We start from the raw sequence: 25646 nt of genomic DNA, 5'->3' as shown, positions 1-25646 counted from the left end.
CTCTCTCTCTCTCTCTCTCACACACACACACACACACACACACACACACACACTCACACACACACACACCATGCCTGCCAGGTCCGTTACATTCGGGAACCTGCTCTTCCTGCCACAGGCCTCCTAACAGGAGGAGAGGCAGCTCTGCCACAGGTTAGAAGGTTCTAGATTGCATTCTAGCCCCACTGCCAGTATGCTGAGGGCCCCTGCACAGGTTTCTTTAGGTTTAAGGCCCCAACAACTGCCAATGGCAAGGCCAGAGTTCCCAGAACAGAACTTGGCATCCAGTGGTAAGGAAGCCAGGCCATAGAAGCCCAAGGACCCCCAGGGGCAAAGGAGTGAGGGATGGAGGGCTTGGGTACCACTGTGCTGGTGGCTGGAGGGATGGAGGGCCCCCACCTGACAAGGCAAAAAACAGAGAAGCCCTGCTAGAGTGCCACCCCCCAGGAGGTGCTTTTCCCACCCCCAGCTCCAGCAGTGTGCCAGCTGCAAGGGGAACAGTGGAAGCCCGGTCATGCAGTACCATACAGCTCACCATCTATCAGCACCACACAGAGATATACCACGCGGTGCACAGCTTCCATGCTGGAAAGACTAAGGAGCCTCTACCAGACAGGACCAGGCTGAGTAAGTCGTCCTAGAGGCTCACTCACCTTCCCCAGCTGGGACCGCACGCACACCCTCATCAGTCCGGTGCAGTGGGAAAGCTCTGTGGACTGGAGAGGTCCACAGAGCCAGGCCCGGGCTGAGGCAATCCTGGGCACTACACCAGGTGGCCTCTGGCTTCAGGGGGGACACTGGACAGGTCCCTTACCCCCTGTAATTCAGTCTCCTCCTCCTGTCATCAGAAGGAAAAGGCGCAGTTTGTCCATGAGCCCAATTTAAGGGCTTGCTCCAGGTGCCTACAGGTGAAAGTGAAGGGGACAGAGGGGGAGTTCTCCAGCCATGGGCCAGCATGTCAGCGCCAACTTCCAGAAGGAAGGACAAGTGTCTGTTAGGGTGACAAGGTCAGCTGAGCCTAGGGTTCAGATAGATGCCCAAGGGAAGGAGCGATGGGCCCTGAAGGCAGGGACAACCAAGGAGCTTGACTCAGAGGTGGGGACCAAAGGGGACACAGAGATGAGGGGGAAAGTCCACTAAGCTCAAAGGAATACAACATGGTAGATGTTCCTACCCAGTCTGTGCCAAGCTGAGGTAACAGGGACCTCCCCAGAGCCATGTCCATAATCCAGAATGGGACAAGACAGGGGTCTTGATTAGAGGCAAGGGGGTAGGCTGGGCATGGGGGCATGCATCTTTAGTCACAGCCCTTAGGAGGTGGATTTCAAGGCCAGCCAGGGATACACAGTAAAACTGCCCCATCCCCTCACCCCAAAAAAGCAAAGGTAGAAGAGGTCGCTCACTCACCCTCTCTGGACAGCTTTAGGACATGGACACCGAGCCAGGAGAGGGAGGGCTGCCTGAAGAGGAAGCCTTTAGTTGGACCTCAGAGAAAGGGGTGATAGAGCGTGAGTGCTCTCGAGTGCTCTCTCTCTCTCTCTCTCTCTCTCTCTCTCTCTCTCTCTCTCTCTCTCTCTCTCCCAAATCTCTGTGTCTAGTGAGACTCCAGCCACAGCTGTGCAGCCTGTGGTGACACAGACAAGGTCCTGGGAGGAAGCTGTACACAGGGCTAACATTTTGGGGCGAAGCGACTTTGAGGCACCATCAATGCCTTCCTCCTGGGACTTCAGGGAGGGCTGGGCGGCCTTCCTTCTGGAATGGCTGAGGGCTCAGACGGACAGGGGACATGCGTGGCTCAGATCCCATGAAGTGCTAGACAGAGACCAGGCCACGCAGGGCACGACAGGCAGGCAGGACAAACCTGGCCCACTCCTCAACTTTATGAACGGAGAAACGATGCCTGAGAAGCTGGGGTCGACCTGAGGTGACATTTCTAAGGTAAGCTTAGCAAAGCAATTCTTCCCTCACAGGACCCAACACGACAGAACTAAGTGTAGCTGGAGAGATCGGGGGAGAGCGCTGGGAGGCGGTTCAGCGGTAAGCAGGAGGACCTGATTCTGCTCCCCTAGAACACACACACACACACACACACACACACACACACACACACACACACACGCCACTTATAACCCTAGGAGGGTAAGGAAAGACAATAGAACCCAAGAGCTTACTGGCCAGCCAGCCTAGCCAAATAGTGAGCTCTATATTCAGTGACATTCAGTGAGAGACCCTATGTAAGCACAGTATGTATGTATGTATGTATGTATGTATGTATGTATGTATCTATCTATCTATCTATCTATCTATCTATCTATCTATCTATGAGCCATCCATTTATCCATCCATCCATCATCCATCTCTCTATCTCAGAATCAAAACGAAGCCACAGAACCACAGATCCAACTCTCCATATTCCAAGATAAAAATTTTAGAGTCTCAAAATCCCAAGCTAGACTGCTCAGGCCCACCGGGTCAGAATGCGGGGCACTCGGCCATCAGAGACTCTCACAGGCAAGCTGCAGAAGCCCAGAAACTCTCGTCATGGGATCTAACCCAGGTGCCAGAAGCAGCAGGCATGGCCACCCCTCCCCCATCGCAGGCCCAGGAATCTCGTTCCCACCGCTGACATATGGCCAGTCTGCGCAGGCAAGAGGCTGAAAGCTGTCCCTTCTGAACAGGGAGGGAAGTAAGTTCTCAACGGGAGACCCCCGCTTTGTACAAATGGATTCTTCACCCTCCTTGTTCTTTGGCTCTGGTCAGAAAGATTCCCAGGGCAGTGGCAAGAAGCCAAGCGCTGCCACGAAATGACTTTAACCAGCAGACAGGCTGGTAATAGGTTTCGGTGGGAAAAAGGCAGGAGCAGGCGATTCATTCCGACTTGCTATGTGATAAAGAAAATTAAGGCATAATACTGCGGAGGCAGTGCCTCTGTTAACCTGTGCGGAATACCAATTACTTCAAGCTTCTCAAAATTGCTAGAAATAAAAGGAAAACCTCAGAAGAGTGCGATTGTGGCCCAAGGCTCATCTGGATTAGGGCTGTTTGTTTGCCCTGGCACCCTAATGATGAGAGAGAGGGAAAATTCCCCGTTACCTTGGAGACAGCGATGCCAAAATGGGTTGGGGGAGGAGAGGCAAGCCCACGTGCAGCCACTGGTCGGCTTGGCAAGTGCTTAGGGTAGAGGGGATCCCCTAGTTCACTCAGGGAGGGCTGGGTGCAGAGGCTGCTGGGGCCCCCCTTGTCCTTCCCTCTATGGCACCTTCAATGCTAGGTGTAGCATCTGGGAGGACCTGCAGAGAGAACATCTTGTGTATTGCGTGGATGCATCACCTGTCAATTAAAAAAACCTATGGCCTATAGGAAAGGGTAGAAGAGAAGGTGGGACATCCGGGAGGCAGGAAGAATTCTGGGATAGAGCCAGGCACGGGAGATGCACACGGGAAGATGTGACAAGGCGGACGCTTGGTGCCTGAGCACAGGTAACCAGCCACGTGGCAGAATGGGTTATTACAGTTATGATCTAGTCAGAGAAGAGCGTAGCTATATGGTCAGTTTATACTTCGAGTCTGGATCTTATTTCTGAGAGCACGGGACTGGGAGGAAGAACCAGGCCTAACTTACACAAGGACCAGTTTCACACATCTCACTCAGTAGGAGGGTCTCAGTCTCTACTGCTGGGAGCCAGAGAATCAGGAGCAGGAGGGGGTGCTTACTACTGTGTGCCAGGCACCTGCCAGGTACCACTGAACTCCGAAGTTAGGGAAGACTTCTGGGGGGGAGGGTAGCAGGGGGAGAGGGGAGGCAGAGGGGAGGGACCTTTACTGGTCCTGGGAGACAGCCAGAGGGCAAGCAGCACTGGTAGAGTTAGCAACCAGAGCCTACAGAGCAAGACATGGGCTGGGAAGGGAGCAGGGGCCAGGAAGGCCAGATAGATGCCCGCAGCCGCCCTGCTCACAGGCCTCTGGCCCACACCTCACAACTGCCTTGAGCCAGCCTGCTCCCCAGTAAAACACCCCTCCATGGCTTGCACGGAGGCAAAGCCACCTACCACGCAAACACTGCTTGCACTACAGAACAAATTCACTCCCTTAGTCTTCCCTCCATGTAGCCAGTTCCTCTGGGCATGGACGTTTGGGAGGGTCTCGTCTATGCCTGCTGTGATCTTCCTCCTGCCAGGAGCAGGTTACAGGTCCTGAAGTCCTGTCTCTGTCTCTATGTGACCTCATGCAGGTTACTTGCCTGGTATATATAATGAGGAATGTGAGACTTGGCCCTGACCATGGAGTGATGGCCCCCCTCACTGCTCCTTAAGGTATACAGAGCCTATTACATATAGATCCTCGCTTGCCTTGGTGCTGAGAAATGAACCTCAGGCCTCACGCATGCTCTAAAACTGAACTACACTATCTATCATCTATCATCTACCTATTTATTCTGGAGACAGGGCAGCAGATCATGTTGTTGCTCAGGCTGGCTTTAAACTCACTGCGTAGCCAAGGACGGTCATGAACGTCTGATCCTCCTACTCTCGCTATCATGCCTGATATGCAGTGCTAGGGATTGAACCCTGGGCCTCGTGCACGCTAAGTAAGCGCTCCTCTAACGAGCACCCTGGCCAGTCATTACTTAGTTCTTACAGCTCTCCTGAGGGTCAGAGAGGGACAAGGTGGGCCTACATCACACAACAAATGAGTAGACCTACTAGGTCCAGTGCTCTCCAGCAGCTCGGGGTACTTCCTCTAAGGAATGGCAACACAGGGGCTGCAGTGGGAATCCAGAACCTGATCGCGGTCAGTCCTGTGAAATAAGAGGGTACTCTTTCTGGAACCTCTTTGAGCCACCACGAAACTCTAACAGCATAAAAGATACCTAAGGCATAAACTGCCTGACAGGGCAACAGCCTAGGGGAACAGAAAAAAGCCACCACAGGGAGTCCAGAGACCAGGCTCCAGTCCTGTCCCCCAATCCTGGCTCTGTGCTTGGATCGGCCTGGGTTTCCCCATCTGTCAAACACAGCACAAGGATTCCTGCCTCTTTCCCAATGCCAGTGTATACCTGCCAAACCCAGCTCCATCTTGCCTTCTGCCCAGACAGTCTGTGATCACCACCTCTGCCAGGAAGGCTCAAGAGGCCGCTGGGCACACAGCCCAGCCTGGCTCATGTTGCTCTCGAGCCAGGCCTGGGCCTAGACCACACACAGGGAAGTATGTTGAAATGGACATGCAGGCCCTCTGGCATGGCAGTGCACACACATGCAGCTGAGCATGCATGCACAGATACACAGCCGCTTATACACACATGTGTGCCCACATACACCCACACCAAGCCACACTGCGTACACACCGCAGCACACGGGCTGCATACCCAGACACGCACAGGTGGCTTCCTATGATGCTCACACACTACAGACAAATATGCAGAGATTTGCCTGCCTCTCCTGTGACAGCCAGATGGTGGGATTCTCCCATTGGGCTACCATTTAATGCTCTAATTAATTAAAAAAAAATCGTAGGCACCCAAGGCCTGGATTTGTTCCAAATGTCTCAGGCATGGCCCCGCCATAGGCCAAGGAAAACAGCAGGACTTAGGGGGAGGGGATGCACTGCACCTAACAGGGGCCCCACCCCTCACCTTGCTCAGAAGCGGGCAAGGGCCATCTGCCTACAACTCAAGCCGGGGAAAGATTACACTGTAGCATTCCTGGATCTTCACCTGGCCGAGGAGAGCTCGGTTTCTGCTGCAGGGTGGGGAACCAGAGGGAGGTCGCTTAGACTGCCCTGCAATGTGAAATGTGTTCTGCAACACAGAGGTGGACTGCAGGCTTACAGGCAGATCCAACGCTGTCTTTGCTGAGTCCTACTGTGCACAGAGCCTTCGTACCTCCGTGGGAATGTGAAGGGAATGTGTCTGTGCATGGCAGTCTGCTGTGAGCCAGGGGTGAGGCAGAGCTGAGGCACTGGGCAGAGGGGCTGCCAAGCTCCGTGCCCTGGGCTCCTGCACTCTAGTGAGGCGGTCAGCTGACCTGAGTCTTCCAGGGAGCCAACCCCTCACCTTCCACACACACACACAAACACACACCACCACCACCACCACCACCACCACTACCACCACCACCACCACTGCCCAGGCCATGAGGATGGAGGAGGGTACGGGTGAGGGGGACAGCATCCCATCTTTCGCCCTCCAAGCCCTTCCCAATGCGGCCTTTGCTTCTGAGACTTTGGGAAACGCGTAGTAAATTTACCGCCTCACTTATGAGTAATCTGCTGTCAGGAGCTCTGTGTAAGCGCAGGGCTGAATAACAAGGCTTAATTAACATTAATGTTGTGACAGATCTCAACCTGAGTGGGGAAACCCCCAGATCCTGTACCCAAGCCCCTGCCTGTTCTCTCCTCTCTCCTGCTCATGTGGGAGGTGGGAGGCTCCCCAGGGGTCTCAGAGATACTGATAGGCAAAATGAAGACTGTCAGGATGAGAGAGAGAGAGAGAGAGAGAGAGAGAGAGAGAGAGAGAGAGAGAGAGAGAGAGAGAGACTGTCACACAGCCCTGAGAGCCAGACCCCAGGCTCCCAATCCTCTGTCCCTTCATATGCCGTGTGACCTTAGGTGAGTTTCCCCATCTTTGGGTGCCGCACAGAGTAAGGCCACTAAGTAGCCACTGTGACCATCAGTTCTCAGTCCTCTGAGGAGGGGACCACTATGGCCCTGTACAGACAGGATACCCTGACCCTAAGAGGGAAGCTGACCTACCCAGCTCTCATGCTATGTGACTGACTATGGTACAGTGGGCCACAGTATGGCAGAGTAAAGCACTGGGGCCATCCATTACAGTCACTGAAAAGAATACCTCCAGAAATCCAAAGAATCACAGTTTGGGGGGGGGGGGGGAAGGTTAGGCCCTGGGGCTGTCTTGGGTTGGGCCTAAACCTGGCAACAGTGTTTGTGGAATGACTCGGTAAAGGACATGGAAGGAAGACGGGCTAGTGGGCATTCTACTAGGGTGGCCCCGGAGCCTGTTTCTCAGCCACTGAGGCTTAACCAAGCTGCCTCGGTACCCAGAGTACTCAGCCAGTGTCAGTCAGACTCTGGGAAGGAAAATAAAGTGCCTGCAGTTCAGGATCAAGCACACACACACACACACACACACACACACACACACACACCGCGCTCAGGATGCACACTATCTTACACTCCCCTCAGCTGTCCAGCTGAGCTGGCTCGATGCAGACACACCGTAATTTACCATTAATGACTGTCATTATTAATAATAATGACGGGGCTGGAGAGATGGCTCGGCGGTTAAGAGCACTGACTGCTCTCCCAGAGGTCCTGAGTTCAATTCCCAGCAGCCACGTGGTGGCTCACGGCCATCTGTAATGGGATCCGATGCCCTCTTCTGCTGTGTCTCAAGACAGATACAGTGTACTCATAAATACAATAAACAAAAAATTAATAAATATATTAATGAGAAGAGGCCTACACTCAAGGAAGAGACCAGGGCCTAAGCCCTGCATGCATCTTTGGTTACTTCAGTTTAGGGGCCTTGGGTTCCATCCCAAAGTGGACTAGCCACACTGGCTTCAGAGACAGGAGAGGCCCTGGGCCCTAGTCCTCAGTTCCAGATGTGAAAGTACACAGTTGGAACTTGGTGCTAGAGACCTGCCTGGGAATGAGCTAGAGGATAGACAGCCGACCTCCAAAACCTTTATTGGGCCCCAACAAGCCCCAGCACACAGGAGGCCCAGCCCCTTACCTTCTGGATGTGCACCCTAGGAAATCATTCATTACTTTCTACCTCACTCACCTCCTCTATGAAGAAGGGATAAAGGCAGTGTGTGTGCTGACAAGGCACACAGGAGAACCAAATAGGTGCGACCCAGTACAAGCTGAGGGCTTAGTAGAGACCACAGCCAACACCCTGGGGACCCAACACCCTGGAGACCCAACCCTGTCAGGGGTCACTAAGAAACTGGGCCGACTCCGGGTTCACAGAAATGCTCTAAGTCAGGATGACCAGCCAGAGGTCTTGGTGTACCCCCATGGAAGCCTGGGCTGCCTGAGGCCTAAGAACAGACAAACAGACAACATTCTGAGAGCTCAGGCCTGCATGATGAAGGGGCAAGGTTCTATCTCAGAAGCTCTGCAAGCTAAGAATTCATCCACCTACCCACCCACCTAGCTAGCAAGCATGCCCTGGCCACTCTGTGTCCACTGGGGGTTGGGAGAGAGCCATTCTTGCTTGTGGAAACCACCCTAAAGAAACAAGACACAACAAAGAAGCCAGGTCAGGCCCAGGTCAGGACTGTCCACTCTTGGAATGTGTCAGGGCCTAGAAGGACTACACGGGCAGGAAGGCAGCTTGGTAAAATCCAGATAGCACACCTAGGGATGAGTGCTGGCCCGCCTCCACAACCTCCCCCCACCCCTGTGCTCTCTGTGACCCAAAGGCCTCCAGTCTCAGGCCCTTCCTTGACCACACAGCTCAGTGCCAGTCCCCAGAACCCCCTGCCCACTCACAACACCCAGTGAAGAAAGCTACATCTGTCCTTGGTGGGGAGGGGCAGGAGCACAGCCAGTCAAGGCAGGTGGCAGGCTCACCCCTTGCCCGCTCTCCTGCCCCACAACATCCACGCGTAACCCACCCCCAAGTTCCTGGGGAACCAGCTCCGAGGAGGCCAGGCAGCCAGACCACCAGCTGCTTCCCCTCCCTAGACAAACCATGGACACAAAGCACCCTCCCCCCAGCTCTGCTCGCCTGTGGTGACAGCCTCTTGGCACCAGCTCTCCCCTCCCTCCATCTGTCATGAATCGGTGCAGACAAACTGTGAGAACCAAAGAGGAAGTGGCGATGCTGCATGGACCCCCTCCCCTCTCCCTGCCTTCCCGGAGCTCCCGTCCCCTCTCCATTCCTCCTATACCTCCCCCTCATCTTCCATCTGTCTTCATGGTCCCTACAGATGAGGACACCGACAGAGTAGGTATGCAACAAGGGTGAGGACAGGCTACTCAGCAACACCCCTGACAGGCACCATGACCATAGCATAGCCACCCTCTTGTTTTCCCTTCTCCCTAACCATCAAGAGATGCTGAGATTGAGAGCTCAGTGTTCCCATCTGTATAATGGGTATTATAATTCCTTACCACAGCCCCCCAAGGGCTGTCACGAGCTTCAAGACCACACATGGAAAGGGCTTTTGTTCCACTGTGAAGCTTCATTGGAGACAGATGGCCTGTATCTTTGTTTGGCATTGTCTAGGGTTTCAGTGCTGCCTTCCCCTGGGAGTCGTGAGGCCACAGCAGGATTTGATGGATAAATGTCCTGCAGAGAACCCATAGCAAGAAGTTCACAGGTAGACCATTCAGGGCTACAGAGTCTCCCCATAATTTTGAGAGGTGAGCAGGATAAGGGTGGGGAAACCAAACAGCCATCGTATGCTGTGCTGGAGGCAGACGGTGTATCAGTGCCCAGGAGTTCTGGTCCCCTACACAGCACCCAGCACGCCCAGTCATGCCTAACTCCCCACCCGGCTCTGAGCCTCTCTGCACTCTCCAAACTGTAGAGTAGAGAGCAGCATTTTGGGTTTCAAGTGAGCTATGACCAACTGGCTTCCCGAGTACCTGGGGAACCCCTGCTATAGGGCCCCAGGAGTGGGGAGCAGTGGTCAGGACTTGTGGGGGTGCAGGAAGGCTGGTCCAGAGGATGGGGGGGCTTCCTGAGATTCGAAACGTTTACTTTTAACCCTGAGACGGTTCTGAGCAGACCAGAATGAGTGAGTCACCCTTGTGTGGAGTGGCACTTGGCAGTGACAAGCAACAGGCAAACATAATTTTCACTGGAAAAGCAAGCCGCCTGCTGGCCGGCCCCTCCTGTGAGGGTCCCTGTGGAAAGGAAACTCTGGTCTAACCCCGCCACAACATAAAGGGGGAAGGTCATGGGTCCTCTACCACAACATATAGGGGAAGGTCATGGGACCTCCATCACAACATATATGGGAGGGTCATGAGTCCTCCACAACATATAGGGGAAGGTCATGGGTCCTCCACAACATATAGGGGAAGGTCATGGGTCCTCCACCTCTTCATAGTGGCAGAAGCTGAGGCTCTGAGGAGATAACACATAGAACAGGAGCCAGTAGCCCTGGGGTGGGGCCCACAGCACATAACCAAACTCAGGGAACATTGGAGGGAGAAACAAGGGGCTCTAGTCTTCTCCACGCCTCCCTGGAACTCTCAGGAATCCTATGCCTAACTCCAAGTGTCAAGGGAACAGACACACTGCAAGAGGTAGCGAGCACTGGGTATATGCCAGGCCCAGGGTCACCCTCCATTCACCCTGATTCTCTCTTCCACCACAGGCATTCCCCTGCCCCTGCTCCCACGTGTCACATACACACTGTGAACCATAGATTATTATTAGACCATCACAAAGCGACAAGGACAGGAATGGAAAAAAACCTGCAAGGCGAGAAGTGTGTCAGAGGAGCACCCTGGAAACGGAGGGTCTACAGGTAAAGCAGGGATGGACTTCATGGGCAAGAGGGACGAGCTTCTCACCGGGAGATGGCTGGAACACAGACCTGGAGTTTGGGGTAGGATGGAGACCTGAGGCCACAGAGGAGGCAGGTGCATGGTAAGTTGCAACCGGCTCTGAACACCCTCTGAGGAGACGGCCATCTCTCAGGCAGGCAAGGAGGACAGCCTTGTCCCTTTCAGGGTGCCCCTGCAAAGCAGAGGTTAGATAGAGGCAGAAAGCTGAATTCGAGGGCGTACTACCATGGAGTCTGGGAGGGTAAGTCTATTGGGGGGCGGGCATGGACTGACAGGTGGCAGGCACGGGGAAGGATCTGGGGGAACCACAACAGATGAGGATGCAGGGAATGGAGATTTCCAACTGGAGCACCACACTCACGTACTGTACCATGGCTGTCACAGACCTGGGCCCTACTGCCCAGGAAGCTAAACGTTCTGTAGGATGTCACCTTGGCCTCCAGGCAAGGCACATCTGTCCTCGGGAAATCAGTCACGTTACAGGAGGCAGGCAAGCCAACGGCATCTGAGGATGGCATCTGAGGATGTGCAGCCTGTGGGCCCCACACCGAGGTCAGAGAGCTGGAGAACTTCAAGCAGGGTGAGCCTCCGTGCATTGGGGCAATGGCAGGGTGGAGAGGAAGGGATCCAGAGTGGGCTTGAGAGAGGTGGGAGCAGCCTCTGGAAGCAGAGGCTCCTAAATCGGCTGGACCCGGAAGGCAGGCGGGGGGGGGGGGGGGCTGACTGAAAACACTGTCTTGGCAGAGAAAGTAGTGGGCATTCAGCGAGTTTCCTGTTTCAGGAGGTGTTAGACCCTACCCCTGGCTGCTGAGAGATTCCTGTATGTGCTGGCCAGAGGCTGCTTTCCTACCCAAGGGCCAAAGCTTGCTGGGGACTTTCATAGGGACATCTCTCTGAGGCCAGGCATAGAGGCCTTCAGCAGTGCACGAAAGAACAATTTGGGCCTCTCCGTTCAACCTTCCCCATTTCCAAGGACAGAATGCTGGGGCTGAGCAGGGGACAGAGGATGGAGGTGAGGCAGCCCCTCAGCCCTGCCTGTCACACCCTGTATCACAGGCCAGTGTCCTCTCTGAAGGGCCCAGTGTCCTTCCCTTCCTGGGCACATCCAGAGGTGGGGCCAGACGTGTAACCTCCTCCACACACCACCCTCTGTGGGTCCCCGAGGCTCTGCGCTCATTTCTTAACAAGGTTCCTGGAAGGACTCCCTCTAAACTGGGCCAGCAAGTTCCAGCCAGGGCCACAAGGATTCAGAGTCCTAAAGACTCTTTCTGGGGGCTCCCTGGCTCCTCCCACCCCGTTCAACAAGTGGTACGGAAGGCAGTCTCTCTCTCTCAGGCACAGGATGAAGGCAGGTTTAAAGGATGTCAAGGCTTGTTCCTGTTGCTTCTGCTTCTATAACAGGATCCTACTGTCACCCAGAGGTAGTTTGTGACAGGTCCACTCCTGATGGCCGGACTCCCCAGAGAGGTCAGGCAACTTGCCCAGAGTTGCTCAGCTACAAAGTGTCAAAGGTTGGACGTGGCCTTACTAGTGAGTTGAAGCCCTGAGAAGGATTTTCACACCTGGGCTCCAGACTGGGCCACGAACTAAGCTGAGATTGCTAGGCAGGGCTATTTAGGAGCTGGGGCTGCAGTTCAATTGCTGCCCACAGTGGCTCAAATACTGGTCTGTGAAACCCTCCCCAGGGAGGGCCATAGCTTTACCAGGGTCCTGCAGTTAAGTCACAAGAAAGGGCAGCTTCCTGGGTCTTAGGGTAGGCCTGAGACCTGGGGTTGGGAGGAGCTTGCAGCATAGTTCAGTTCTCTAGCAGCAACAAGGGTTCAGGCCTGGGTTTCTGGAGAGAGAACTCAGCACAGAACTTAGGGGCAGGAAAGACCCAGGCCACCGAGAGAGAAGGAAAGGCAAAAAGTGGCCTCATGACAGCAGTCCACACCATGTGACCTCCAACCCATGGTGTATACTCGAGGGACCACTCTGTTTCTGGTGCTTTCCATGAGCTAGGCATTACCTAATCCCTACACGGGACAGTCTGGGGTTCCTGTTCAAGGGACTTACCCAGGGCCGAGGCTGGAACTAGCTGACAGTGCAAACCACGATGGCACTAGGACCAGCTGGATCAGTCCCTACCAGGGGTGTACACAGCGCGAGGCTGGCCACCGGAGGAGACAAACAGCCTTTCACCGGCAGCCAATACGTAGTCCATTTTGGCTAGCTCACAAGCATGCCGTCACCCCAGGAGTGAAAGTACCCAAGCAGGAAGAGCTCCAAGTAGGGATGAAGGAGGTGGCTCAGGAGGCAAGACACTCTCTGTACCCAAAACCCATGGAAAAGCTGGCCATGGAAGCACCAATGGAGCCTGTAACCCCAGCACTAGGGCGGAAGCAGACAGATCCAGGAGCTCGCTCGTCAGCCAGCCTAACCATAAAGTGAGTGTCGGCTCTCAAGGGAAGAAGAGCAACAGAGGAAGTCAACCAGTAGTAATGTCTGGCTTCTGCATGAACACACACACCACATACACACATACATATCACACAGACATAAATACCACACACATACCACATACACACCTACATATCACACACACATATACACACTACACCACATACATACATACATATATATATACACCCCACATACACACCCCCCACATACACACCACACACATACCACATACACACATACATATCACACACATATACACACCACACACATATACACACACCCCTCACACATACATACATACCACACCACACACACATATACACACACTGCACATATATACCACACACATATACACTTACCACATACATACCATACCACATACACACATACCTATACACCTCCCACATACACACCACACACATACCACATATACACATACATATCATACACATATACACACACCCCTCACACATACATTCACAAATACATACATACATACCACACCACACACATATACACACACTGCACATATACATCACACACATACCACACACATATACACTTACCACATACACACCACACCACATACACACATACTTATACACACCCCCACATACACACCACACACATATACACCCCCACATATACACCACACATACCACACATACACATGCATGCATATATATATATATATATATATATATATATATATATATCACATACCACATATACACACATGCATGCCACATATATCACATACACACCACACACATATACATACACACACCACACATACACACACACATGCACACATGCTGTTGGAGTCCTCTCTTTGTGTAGGTCCAGACCATGTCCCCTCAGAGTTAGGGCAGAGCCTCTAGGGTCCATAGTGTTAGCTCCCACAGCTCCCCATTCTGTCTCTGGATGGAGAGTCCTTGGAGCCTCTATACTCAGGACCTGATGTGGTGACCTCCAGTCTATGAGCTTCCTGAATTTCAGGGAAAACAACAGAATCCTAGAGGATTTATGCTGAGTATGGCCTAGAGGTACCCCACTTCCAAAAAGTAGATTCCCCCCCAAGAGGTTCATGGACCTGCCACGTGGCCACTTGGTGAGATGGGCCTGCAGCCTGGCCCCCAGCTGTGGATAACTACCTCAGTCCTCAGAGAGGAGCCAGATAGCACATCGCAGGCTGTGGCCCAGGCTGCAGAGGCACAGGACAGGCTGGGAACAGATTGCTGGTGCCTCTCTAGTGACAAATAAACCCCCAGACACAACAGGCTGGGGAGGGGGGTTGCTTGGTTTGGGCCACCTTGGCAGGGGTAGGAGGAAGTGTCACCTTGGTTTGTCCAGAACGGTCATTGCCTCCTGGTTACACCCGCTCCCAAGCAGGTATAGCCAAAAGAAGGGACTTTTTTTAAACAAAAATTTTTTATACACTATATTTTGATCTTTTCCCTGTCCCCCACCCCCTCCCAGATCCTCGCCATCTCCCTACTTGCCCAACGTCATGTTCTTTCTGTCTCTAGAACAGGCATTAAAAATCCTGGGCTTTAAGGATAATGGGCAGCAGATGGTAGACCAAGGTCTAGGAAGTGGGCATGGAAGAGGCTGGCTTGAATGTCCCTGGATTCAGGCCCTCTGGAAAGCCCACACTGTCTCCGGCCACTCAGCCAGGCAGCTTAACCTGGGTCTGGTGGGACCTTCCTACCTCTCATCAGCGGCCATGTCCCTGATGTCCCCTGGACACACTGTGAACCCAGGGTGAGCCAGCTACTGGGGCCACCTAGAAGCTGCCCTGAGCCACACAGCAGTCAGGATGGGAGTGACCGCTGAGGCACTCTGGCAGCCTGGTCCCCTCCTTCCCTCCGGGCAGCTGACCTACATCTAACTCTCCCACTGTTCTCTCAGCGCTGCCCTTGGCAGAGGACAGCGGCTGACATGTGCAGGAATTGTGTGCTCAGGAGGGTCTGGGAATGTTCATCCACTGGTCTTCACACGTTCACACTGTGGCTGCTTCAGGGTGGCACGGGGGGCAGCCGAGCCTCAAGCCGAGCCTCTCTTGTTTGTTCTCTCCCCTCCATCACCATGCTTATCCAACCCAACCAGGAGCTTAACCGTGCAGAGGGGAAAGCGGCCAAAGAAGTCTGCACCTTGCGGCTGCGTTCTGGATCCTAAAATGCCCAACTTGCTCTCTCTACAGGCCCAGACCAGTATCTAGCTCAGGGTAGTCTCCCATCCCCCAGGCTTGCTCCAGCGCTGAGCTCAGACCCAGGCAGGAGCTGGATGCTCAGAGGGCCCTGCAGTGCAGATAAAGCAAGGACCAATGAATGCAGACAGAAATGAAGTTCAAATGGGGAAGCCACTTGTCCAAGTCACACAGCCAGTATGGGACAGAAACAGAATAAACATCGCAAAGCTAAGAGGGAGATGGGTTCCGCTAACGCGGTGAGACAAATGAAGCAGTCGTTTGGTTATATTGTGGGTTTTTTGGTGGGTAAGTGTCCTTGGGCCAGAACACAGTTGTCCTTTATCTCTGCTCTGTGTGACCCAGATATGACTACTTTGTCTGTGTCATTGGGGCTGGGACAAGGTGGCCCTGTGCTTAGGGTCCTTTGGGCTGGCTGGACACCAGGGCCATTAGGGCATACAGGGGTGTTCCTAAGACGTCATCATTTTTGTTGTTTGAATCACTATTATGTATTTTGCTTTGTTTTTGTTTTTAGTTAGAGTCTATCTATAAAAACCAAAGAATTTAGTAATGTATGTTACTGACATGGGACACTATATATGATATGAGAAAACGATCTGAATAACAGAACCTCATTTTTCTTTAAGAGAATTACTTCCGTGTAATCAGAGAAGGTTATTTCTGTAAGGAAAAATAAAAACGAACAAACAGAATCAACTGAAACTGTGGCTCCAGAACTCCCAGTATCAGAGAAAGTCCTGTGAGGCTCCTTAGTCTGAAATTCCTTTTCAGGGCAGTGGGACCCCTGCACTGCCTTCATCGGCCGCCCAGGTGTGACTGAGTGTGACCGGCTGGTGACAGGAAACTGACATAGTAATGGGGATGAAGTTCCTTGTAGGACTGTCAGGCCAGTGTCTGGGGTACCGCCAGGGGCCACAGGACCACTCCCATGGCTTTGGGGGCCATAGGACCACTCCCATGGCTTTGGGGGCCATAGGACCACTCCCATGGCTTTGGCTGATGCCATCCCAGGAAGGCTTCGCCCGCTTGTCCTGCCATGTTCTAGAAGGCCGTGTTTGGGGCTGGAGAGACGGCTCAGCAGTTAAGAGCATGTGTTCCTCTTGCCAAGGACCCAGGTTTGATTCCCCAGCCCCCACATGGTGGCTCACAAACCACCCATAACTTCAATTTCAAGAGATGTAACACCTTCTTCTTACCCCCACAGGCCCTAGGCACTCATGTGGTATATACATATATGCAGGCAAAAGATTCATACACACAAAATTAATAAACCCTGAAGATTGTAGGTAGAGGCAGGGAGGGATCATGGGAACTGGGTGGACGGTGCTGGGTCACTTAGTCATCAGGACATTCAAGAGTCCTGATAGGATCTCAGAGTCCATACTCCCACGGCCCAACTCTCCGAGCTACGGGTCCCGGACTGGCCCGCACTGAACAGAGACCACCAGCATGGAGGTGAGAAGCAGAGAGTTGGTACTGAGCAGAGTCCCCCTATGGGAGCCTTCTCTTCTCCCCTAAGCTCTTCTTGGGCCTTTCCAGCCCCAGGGTGGGTGACATAGCAGCTTGTAGCAGGAGGGAGAAACAGCTGCAACCAGGGGTCCTTCCTGGCTGATAGCCAAGGGCGCCCCAGGGCTAGTATTGCTCAGGAGGGAGCCAGCACACCCTATGACAGGACTGGTCAAGTACCTAGAATACTTGGAAAGGGAGGCTGGGGCACACCTAAGGGTCTGACACGCTCTCCTAACAGATGTGTGTGAACTGGTCTCCTCCCGGCTACAGCAGACCCCACAGCCAGAAGCAAGTCCTACCCCTGACCAGTCAGGTAGCTTAGGACAAGCAACTTTGGTTCTCGGCGTTGTCTTCTATCTGCCGGGCCTTGCCTAGAGGTCTTGTGTTAAGTAAGACCCAGCAGAGAGCACACTCAGGAAGCCATGGACACAGAACAAATCACTTTACCATGCTTGCCAGATGTCCTGAGAGGCCAGGGAGGGCCCAGCCAGGACAGTATATGCCTGCAGTCCCCAATACCAGAGCCCAAAGCTCTGGGGTGTGGCAGGCATGCGCCTGTCCCTTAGCCAGGCTCAGAACAGAGAGGGGCGGCGGGTGGGTGCGCAAGAGTGGGAGGGGGTATGTCTGCTTTTCTTCCTCCAGGCCCACTCAGGAGCGGGACACCCTGCTCCTGAGAATGTCCTGAGAATGGGCCCCGACGGCACCACAGGTCTGGCAGCCAGGAGGCAGAGTCCAGGTGAAGCTGTGACAACGAGCTAACACTGCTTTCCAGGGCCACTGTCAGGTCTTCCTTTCCCAATGGCACAGCTAACAAAAGCCCACCAGGCTAGGAGAGGGGGGCCTGCATTGGGACTCCATGGGGTCTCCAGAGAAGGTCCCTTCCAGGCCCGCTCCCCAGGCCGGAAACTTGTACTGCAGGGAGACAAGACTGGGCAATGTGTCCTTTGACCCCAACAGAGTGGACAGAGCTGAGAGAGAAGCTGATTTTTGTTTGTAATCATAGCACTCAGGTGGCTGAGGCAGGAGGATTACTGTGAATTCAAGATCAGCCTGGTCTACAGAGTGACACCATGTCTCAAGAGGAATAAATATGAAAAGCGGGATTAGTAGGAGTGAGAGGGAGGAAAGGTGGGAGGGAGGGAGGGGAGGAGGGGGGAGGGAGGGAGGGAGGAGCTAAGGCAGTCATTTTTACATGGCAGAGCTCCAGTCCAGAAGTACCAGGCCATATGCAGTACACAGCCATTTCTCTCTAAGCCTCTGTTTCCTCTTTTAAAATGGGAATAAGAATTAAACAGAGATAAGAACAGCTGAAGAAAATAAGCCGCCCAACGCACCCTCAGGCCAGTAGCCAGTACCTGTTGCTGGAGATCTCCAGAGGAAGCTATCTGTTCTGGAGTCCCTGGTGCCAAGCACAGGGCTAGCAGTAAGAGAGAATCTGAGAGGACACTGTAGGGAAAGGCACCCTGGGAGAGGTGGCACCTCACCTCCAGAGACCCAGCTGAGGCCCGGCAGTCTTCCTGGAACAGTAAGGGCCTTGGGGACATGACCATTCACCCTGGGCCAGGAGAACGCCACCTGACTATGCCCTGAAGGGGTGTTTGTTCCACCAGCTCTCTGGTCCTGTTCCTCCTCTATCCCTGAGGTCCCTCGGATTCACCTGCTACCTCATTCTCCAAGGAGGAAAGCTGTCAGTCAGCAGTGTGTGTGTGTGGGGGGGCACACAGCCATGAGCCAGCTACAACCTTGGAAACTGAGGGGACTCTGACCCAGGAGGGGCCGTGGAACGCCCAAGAGAGCCTTCGGCACCCTCGAGTCCTGCTGGAAGAATCCAGCGGCACAGACAGCAAGGCAAGCTTGGGGCCTGTTGGCAGTGTCACGGTATAACAGACACAGCTAGAAAGAGAAGCAGGAGGCTGCCCACCAGGATGGGCCCCTCCCAGCCCCAGCCTACTTTCAGAGACCAGCCACATCTATAAAATTCATTTCTTCCCCAGCCCTCCCTGGATAAGTTCTGCGCCTCTAGGTATTCTTGGAGCCACCTCCATTGTGGCTGTACCATCATCCACTGCCGAAGACACACACACACACACACACACACACACACACACACCACCATCATCATCACCACCACCACACACCACCCCTGCCTGGAGCCACACCTGCTGCTGAAGCCACACCCCCTGCTGGAGCCACACCCCCTGCTGGAGCCACACCCCCTGCTGGAGCCTTCAGAAACTCTTGTGGAGTAGGGTTTGGGTGGCTGCTGTAGTAGCAACCTTAGAGGTGTTCAGCTGAGTTTTGCTCACCATGCTACCCACTGCCACCCATCATCCGCCTCCTGCTCACTGAGCACATTTCGGTTCACCACACATCTCTGGGAAGAAGGGACTATTGTCACCAGGGCCATTCAGCCAGGAGGGGACAGCCGAGGTTATCTGATCCAGGGCTGCACAGAGTTAGGGTTTCAGTATTCCTGAAGTCCCTTATCTCAGCCTGAGGGAACAGAGGCACCTTCTTCAAGGAGAGACTCCTCGACTAAGTCTCAGACAGCGGTTCTCAACCTTCCTAATGCTGCAACCCTTTAATAGAGTCCCTCATATAACTATAATCGTATTTATTATATATTAATGATATTATAAAATTATGCTGTAACTGCTTCATAACTGTAATTTGCTACTGCTATGAATTATAATGTAAATATCTGATATGCAGAATACCAGATCCGTGACCCCCCAGCGGGGTCATGACCCACAGGTTGAGAAACACAGAAGGCAGGGAGCATGGGAGGGAACAGTGTCCTGGGAAGGCAAACATCATACACAAAGGCCTGGAGGTGAGACGCAGAAGGCAGGTGACTGAGCTGCAGCGGTGGCTGGGCTCAGAGGAGGATGCAGGAAAAGGCTGGAGGGCAGTGGGCACAAGGAACAAAGAGGTCACAGCACTGGCTCCATCCTCAGGTGGCACAACAGCTCGGTCAGACAGGAAAACCAAGGTTCCGAGAAGAGCCAGCGCTCTCTCTCTCTCTCTCTCTCTCTCTCTCTCTCTCTCTCTCTCTCTCTCTCTCTTTCTCTCTGATGTCATCTATCCAAGGAGCAATGAAGTGGGGCCTGGTGTCTTGGTTAACTGCACCCCACAGCCAAATGTGTGCTACATCACAAGCCAGGACCTGTAGCCAAACTGTCATCATTCATAAGGCCACCACCAGGCAAGCTCTGGAATCCCTGTGGCCTGGCCAGGACCAACAACCAGTGGGCCTGAAGCCTGGGAGGCTGGGCTATAGCGACTTGTCACTAAGTAAGATGGAAGGATGGCAGCAGAGAGCTAAGGCAAGGGAGAAGCAGGTGAGTACAGAGAGGGTGTTTTCTGATCCAATCACCCACGAAACAGTCCAGCACTCCAGGAGCTGGGGCAGTCGGCGGTGGGGAGGAGAGTCTCACACATCTCAGGATGAGAAATGGAGGCCTGGGGGGACCTGCGCAGTCTCCGTGGCTGCATGCCTGAATGCACATTGAAGCAATTTTACTTAAACACACTGCTCCTTACCCCCTCTGAGCTTCTACAAGGTGGAGGTGGCTCAGTCCTCCCAGGCTCAACCATCTTATAGACTGAGAAGCACCAGCAGAGAGGCACATGGCCTGGGCTAGCTGCCTGGCGGTCCCGAATGCTTGACAAGTGTGAATAGGTGCTGTGTTTGATGGTTCAGGAGCAAAGGCTTGGCCAGAGACCAGAATCCCCACCTCTGCTCCCAGACGCCAGAAAGCAACAGGAAACCCAGGCCTACGTGAGCCCACAGGCTGGAGTCCCACCCAACTTCCCCTGGCCGGAGCCCTAGGGCAACAGACCCTTCCTCCGCTTTGAAGGCACACTGGGAACTGAAGCTCCCATAAGCTTCCCTTCCCTCGCCTGCCAGCTGTGGGCCAAGAGTCCTCCCTGAAGATAAAAGATCAAGACCTCAGTGCGAGTTCCAGAGCCAAGGACAAGCTGTATGACTTCAGAGTCCTGTTACCTCTCTGAACACTGGTGGTGACCTCTGTAGCGTGGGGTCTGTCCCACCTTTTATTTGTATTTGTTGAGACAGGGTCTCACTATGTAGCATCAGCTGGGCTGGAACTCACTGCGTAAACCAGGCTGCTCTCAAACTCAAAGAAATCCTCTTGCCTCTGCCTCCCAACTGCTGGGATTAAAGGCGCGCAGCACCTGTGACCCTTATTTTAAGATGGCAAGGGATGAGCTCGCGGTAGCCTTCTATAGGACGCCTGTCTCAGCCTCCTCAGTGCAGAAGCTCCCTCCTTCCCTTCAGCCCCCTCGCACTTGGGCTGCACCAGAAGTTTGGGTTCATTGTGCCTACACTGACCGGTTTCCCTCATTACAACTCTGCCCCCACTCTGTTTTTGCAGCCTAGGGGCAAAGAGAGGCTGAGCATCCAGGCCCCCTGTGGACAGAGCAGAGTGAAGTAACAGGGGTGGAGTGAGTCTGAGCAGGTGGCCCAGAATGGTGTCTCCTCAGTTTGTGTCTCGGTGTGCCCACAGAGGCCACAAGAGGGTGTCCGATCAGTTGTGAGATGCTGAGCGTGGGTGTAGATGCTTGGAACTGAACTCTGGTCCTCCGCAAGAGCACTAAGTATTTGAACTGCGGAGCTCTCTCTCCAGCTCTGTGGAGAAGAATTTCCAAATACCTTCCCCTCCCCTTCTTGCGAGCCCCACGAGACTTCCTGTGATCTAATATAGAACAGAGACAGAGACAGGCATCCTGGCGGGAGCCCGAGGAAGCAAGCTCAGGGAGTCAGGCTCTGTGCAACATACGTTCTTCTCCACACCACGGGCACCATCAACATCTGCCCAGAAGCCTGCCTCATCCATCTCAAACCAAAGTGGCTGCCTGGGACATCTCCTGATCCCATCTTAGGTTACCAGCCACCCTAGCCCGTCATGCCTACATCCCTTCATAACTGTAGAGCAGCAGGCCCTCCTGTCCACGCCACACTCCCTTCTACATCAACTCATGCCCTGAGCTAACTAACAGGCGGGCAGAGATCTTGACCAAGTTCTACCATCCATCCTGCCTATGCTGTGTGACCTTAGGTAAAACACCACCCCATCTCTCCAAGCCACTGTCTCTACCTACGAAAGGACAAGGAAAACGTCACAGTCACACTCACCAGACTAGTGTTAAGGGGATAAGATACTAGGTTTCTATTTCTGCGCCCTGTCCTGTGTGCGCCCGTCTAAGAAAACCAGAGCAACTCCTGGGCATGAGATCCCCTCTGATATTTTACACAATCACAGCCATACCATAGAATAAGGATTAGGCTAAGAAGTCTGGTAGAAGATGCCTTCCACTTGGCAACTCAGTAGCCCCAGAGCACGTAACTCAACCCCGGAGCCTGTTTTTATCTGTAGCATAAACCACTGTGAAGAGTGTTAGACCACCACAGGCTGCAGTGACAGCTCAAACGGGAAACTGAGGCCGTCAGGCTCTGCATGCCCGAAAGTCTGGTCTAGGCTAGTCCAGAGTGAACTGCCAGGCTGACTGGCGATCAGTCAAAAGAACTCAAGGAAGACCTCTGCTTGCCTGTGAGCTCAATGAGAACCAGTAAGACAGCTGGGCCGGTGGGCCGGTGGAGGCATCGCAGTCAAGCTGGAGGACGCTGAGTTGGAGGCAGAGACCCAACAAAGTAGGAGAGAGTCGACTCTCCAAAGTTTTACTCTTATCTTCACATACATGCTTTACGAATGTACCCCACCCCAAAAAATGTTAAACCAGGGAGCCTCAAGGACTTAACAGACTGAGTTGTTGCTCAGCCTCCCATTCCTGAATGCTGGGTGTATGCCCACCTGCTGTCCTCCCCATTCTGACACTGTGCTCCCGCACTGCAGAGCCGGCCTGATCCTGTACACCCAACATCCACCCAACATCGGCAGGCAGACAGCAGGCCTCTGTAATGACAACTGAAAGGCGTCCTAGTTAGACGTGTGGCTAGAAGAGTGTGGGTTCTTGGTACCAGGAACTAAATTCCTTTCACAGCAGAGAGCCCCTGCTGACTCCGTTGCCGCTGGCCCCAAAGACACCTGAATACGCGCCCCGCCCGCACAAGGGGGAACTTCCTGTACAAAGGCCGCTCTCAGCAAAGGCAGTGGGGCTAGTATTTGGGCTGCCTTCTCTGCCGTTGCTCCGGTGGCTTCCAGGAAACACACTCTTCCTCCTGAGCCCCTCCTTGCTGTTGGCCCCATGACTCACACCCAGGCTAGGCTGGCAAGAGGAAAACGCTCTATGAAGGGTGACTCGACAGAAAGGCAGCAGACTGTGACCAGGACCTGAGCCTACCACTCGGAGGATGCGCGCGGGGGTGCGGCCGGGGCGGGCCAGGGCAGGGCCTAGAGCCCTTTACAGCACACCGTCAGCCCCAGGATTGGCCGCTCTGGCCACAGGCCTATGGGGTGGTCCTTGCGCAGCCAATCAGTGGCCCCGGGGAGCCCATTCATTCATTCATAAAACCGAGCAAGGAAAGAGCCCCTCGTGGCCCGAGCTGCGTGGAACTTTGAAGTGCGCGCTCCCACTGTGGTCCAGATTGGGGATCCCATCCATAGAGCTAAGAGGTGTGCAGGGGCTGCCGCGTCCCCGCCCACAGTCTCGGGCTGGTAGCTTCAGCAAGCCGCGCTGGGCTCCACCCTAAGCGGGACACGCCTGCCACCCGGCTCCCGCCGACAGCTAAGAGCCACCCATCCCAGAACCAGGCCGCCAGCCTGGGGCAGGTGGCCCCATGACGGATGCAGCCACGTGCGCGGCAGAGCATGGCGCCCCCCCCATTCGTTTCCCCTCCCCTGGTCGCCGCGACTCACGGCAGTCGTCCTCGTCGCTGTTGTCCGAGCAGTCGTTGTCCTCATCGCATCTCCACACCAAGGGAATGCAGCGCTCGTTCCGACACCGAAACTGGTCCTCTTCACACTCCTTGACCGGCCCTGCGGGGGTTGAGGGCCGTGAGCTGGGTCACTGCACAGGAGTCCGCTCCCCACCCTGCAACCCTGGCTGCCGAGAAGTCCAGCGGGTATGGGTATGGGAAAGGAGGAGATAATCGGTGAGCTCCGGAGCTCCAAGCACCTTAACTCCGAGAGAGGACAGGATGCCACGGGTCCTCCACTGCAGGACCGACTGATGGCACAGCGAGACCTGACACGCGTTTAACGGCCCGTGGCTATACCCCGCCTTCAGACACACTCACCCTCACACACAACGCCAAGTCAGGTCCACACAAACCTAGTCTGCGGGAAGCCCTGCACACTGGCGACACGCACCGGGCGCAGGGGCTCAGTCCCTTCGCAACCTGTCACTCTCCTTGGCCCACAGGGGTCTCCGGAAACGCATTGTCAGAAAAGACTGTACCACTTCACTCATCGCTGCGATGGAGCGTGCGTGTCAAATTAAACCAAACCCTCGACCCTGAACGACTACCCCCCGCAAAGTTCACGGGCCGGGGGGCCCGGCGCCCATCCCCCCCAAGAGGGTGCCCGGAACCAGGGTAGAGCTTCGGTAACCAAAACCGTGGGATGGCGGGGGTGGGAGGGAGGTCCAAGGCAAATCCAGGGAGCTGGGATCCCCGCAGCCTCTCTCTCGGGGCCTCGCTGTACAGCAGCCCCCACCCCCGGCCGCGCTTTGTTGGCTGACGGCTGCGAGCCGGCCCGGGAAGCGCCGTACGCACCTTGGCCACCCGGCAGCAGATCCGCTGCGGAGAGATGCTGAAGCTGAAGCAGCAGCAGCAACAGCGCCAGCGGCCGGAGCGCGCCCCGTTCTGGGCGGCCCATGGCGGGCCCGGGGCTCCGGCCGCCGCGCCCCGAGNCCCCCGCGCCGCCGCCGCACCTCAGCCCGCCAAGTCCTTGCCGCGGCGCCGGGGCTGCCGCTGCCGCCGCCGCCACCACCACCGCTGCCGCCCGCCCCGGCTCCCCGGCTGCATTTCAAGCAGGTTCGGTGACGCTCGGCGGCGGGGCGGGCTCAGGCTGGGCGCGCGGCCCCGGCCCTGGGCGGCCGCCGCCGGCGCGCGCGCTCCCTCCCGCCGCCGCCTCCGCCCCACGCTCCTCCCGCCGCCGCCTCTTCTCCTCCCCCGCCTGTCCTTGTCCCCTCCTCTCTCGGTCCGAGCCCCAAGATCCTGCTCTGTGTGCGCGCAGGTGCTAGGAGCTGTAGACTCTAGGACGAGCCCGGCTAGGCTCTGGCCCCCCTGGTTTCCCCGCGGAGGTGGCAAGCGGGTGAGAGAAGGAGGCGTATAGAGGAGAGCCCGGACTCGGGGGAAGGAGAGGTTCCAGACGCACAGGCCGGTGCAGTGAACGCGCCGAGCGCGGGAAGGCTGAAAGCATTGTCAGGGAGAAGCTAGGGGTGCCGGGCAAGATCTGTCATAGCTTCAGATTAGATGAGTCGCTTTCTGCGACCGTGTGCATCTGTGATTATCACTGTGTGATCCTGAGAGAGGTGAGGGTCTGACGCACAGACTGTTATCCATATTCATCCTTCTCTGTTGGCCCCCCGCAGAGGAGCAGATCAAGGGCCCTGAAGGCCCGGAGAAGGGCAGGGACGGTGGAGGCCCAGATGTGTCATCCTTGCCGCCAGAGGCCGCACGTCTAGTGTCTCTGGGCCCCACTCGCCTCTGCACAAAGAAGGCCCCTCCTCTAGCAGTGCGACCCCACCTCCCCTACTCTTCCGTGTCAGAAGGGCAACGCTTAGACTGGATTTCAGCCACCTGCCGGTGAGCCTGGCCCAGCAGCACAACCTTCTCCAGATTCTTGGGTGCTGGTTGTAAACGAGGCCCGCGCAAGGCTCAGTGTTAAATCGGCCCTCTCCAGAAAAAAAAGAAAAAAGAAAAGAAAGAAAGAGAGAGAGAGAGAGCAAGCCAGCCAGCAAGCAAGCAAGCGTGGGAGCTGTGATTCCTATGCCAAGCTGGATGGGTGCAC

The 25646-nt window shown here is 54.9% G+C and overlaps 1 protein-coding gene across 10 annotated transcripts in view; it reads right to left on the bottom strand.

The window, feature by feature from the left end:
• Lrp8 (LDL receptor related protein 8) overlaps window positions 1-24706 on the bottom strand; it is a 73946-nt gene extending 49240 nt beyond the window's left edge. For 8 of the 10 annotated variants that reach the window (XM_029539743.1, XM_029539746.1, XM_029539745.1 and 5 more), the window contains exons 1-2: window positions 24407-24543; window positions 23550-23669 (exon numbers count right to left, since the gene is read on the bottom strand). In XM_029539743.1, the coding sequence (XP_029395603.1) occupies window positions 23550-23669; window positions 24407-24509 (223 nt within the window). In that variant the 5' untranslated portion in view covers window positions 24510-24543. Of the gene's footprint in view, window positions 1-23549; window positions 23670-24406 lie in introns of all 10 variants that reach the window. The other 2 variants (XM_021199967.2, XM_021199968.1) reach the window with 1 other exon arrangement.
• Window positions 24707-25646: the final 940 nt, after the last annotated feature.

Source organism: Mus pahari, chromosome 6 (assembly GCF_900095145.1).
Source record: "Mus pahari chromosome 6, PAHARI_EIJ_v1.1, whole genome shotgun sequence".
Taxonomy (NCBI): domain Eukaryota; kingdom Metazoa; phylum Chordata; class Mammalia; order Rodentia; family Muridae; genus Mus; species Mus pahari.
This window is presented reverse-complemented; position numbering and strand designations above follow the sequence as displayed.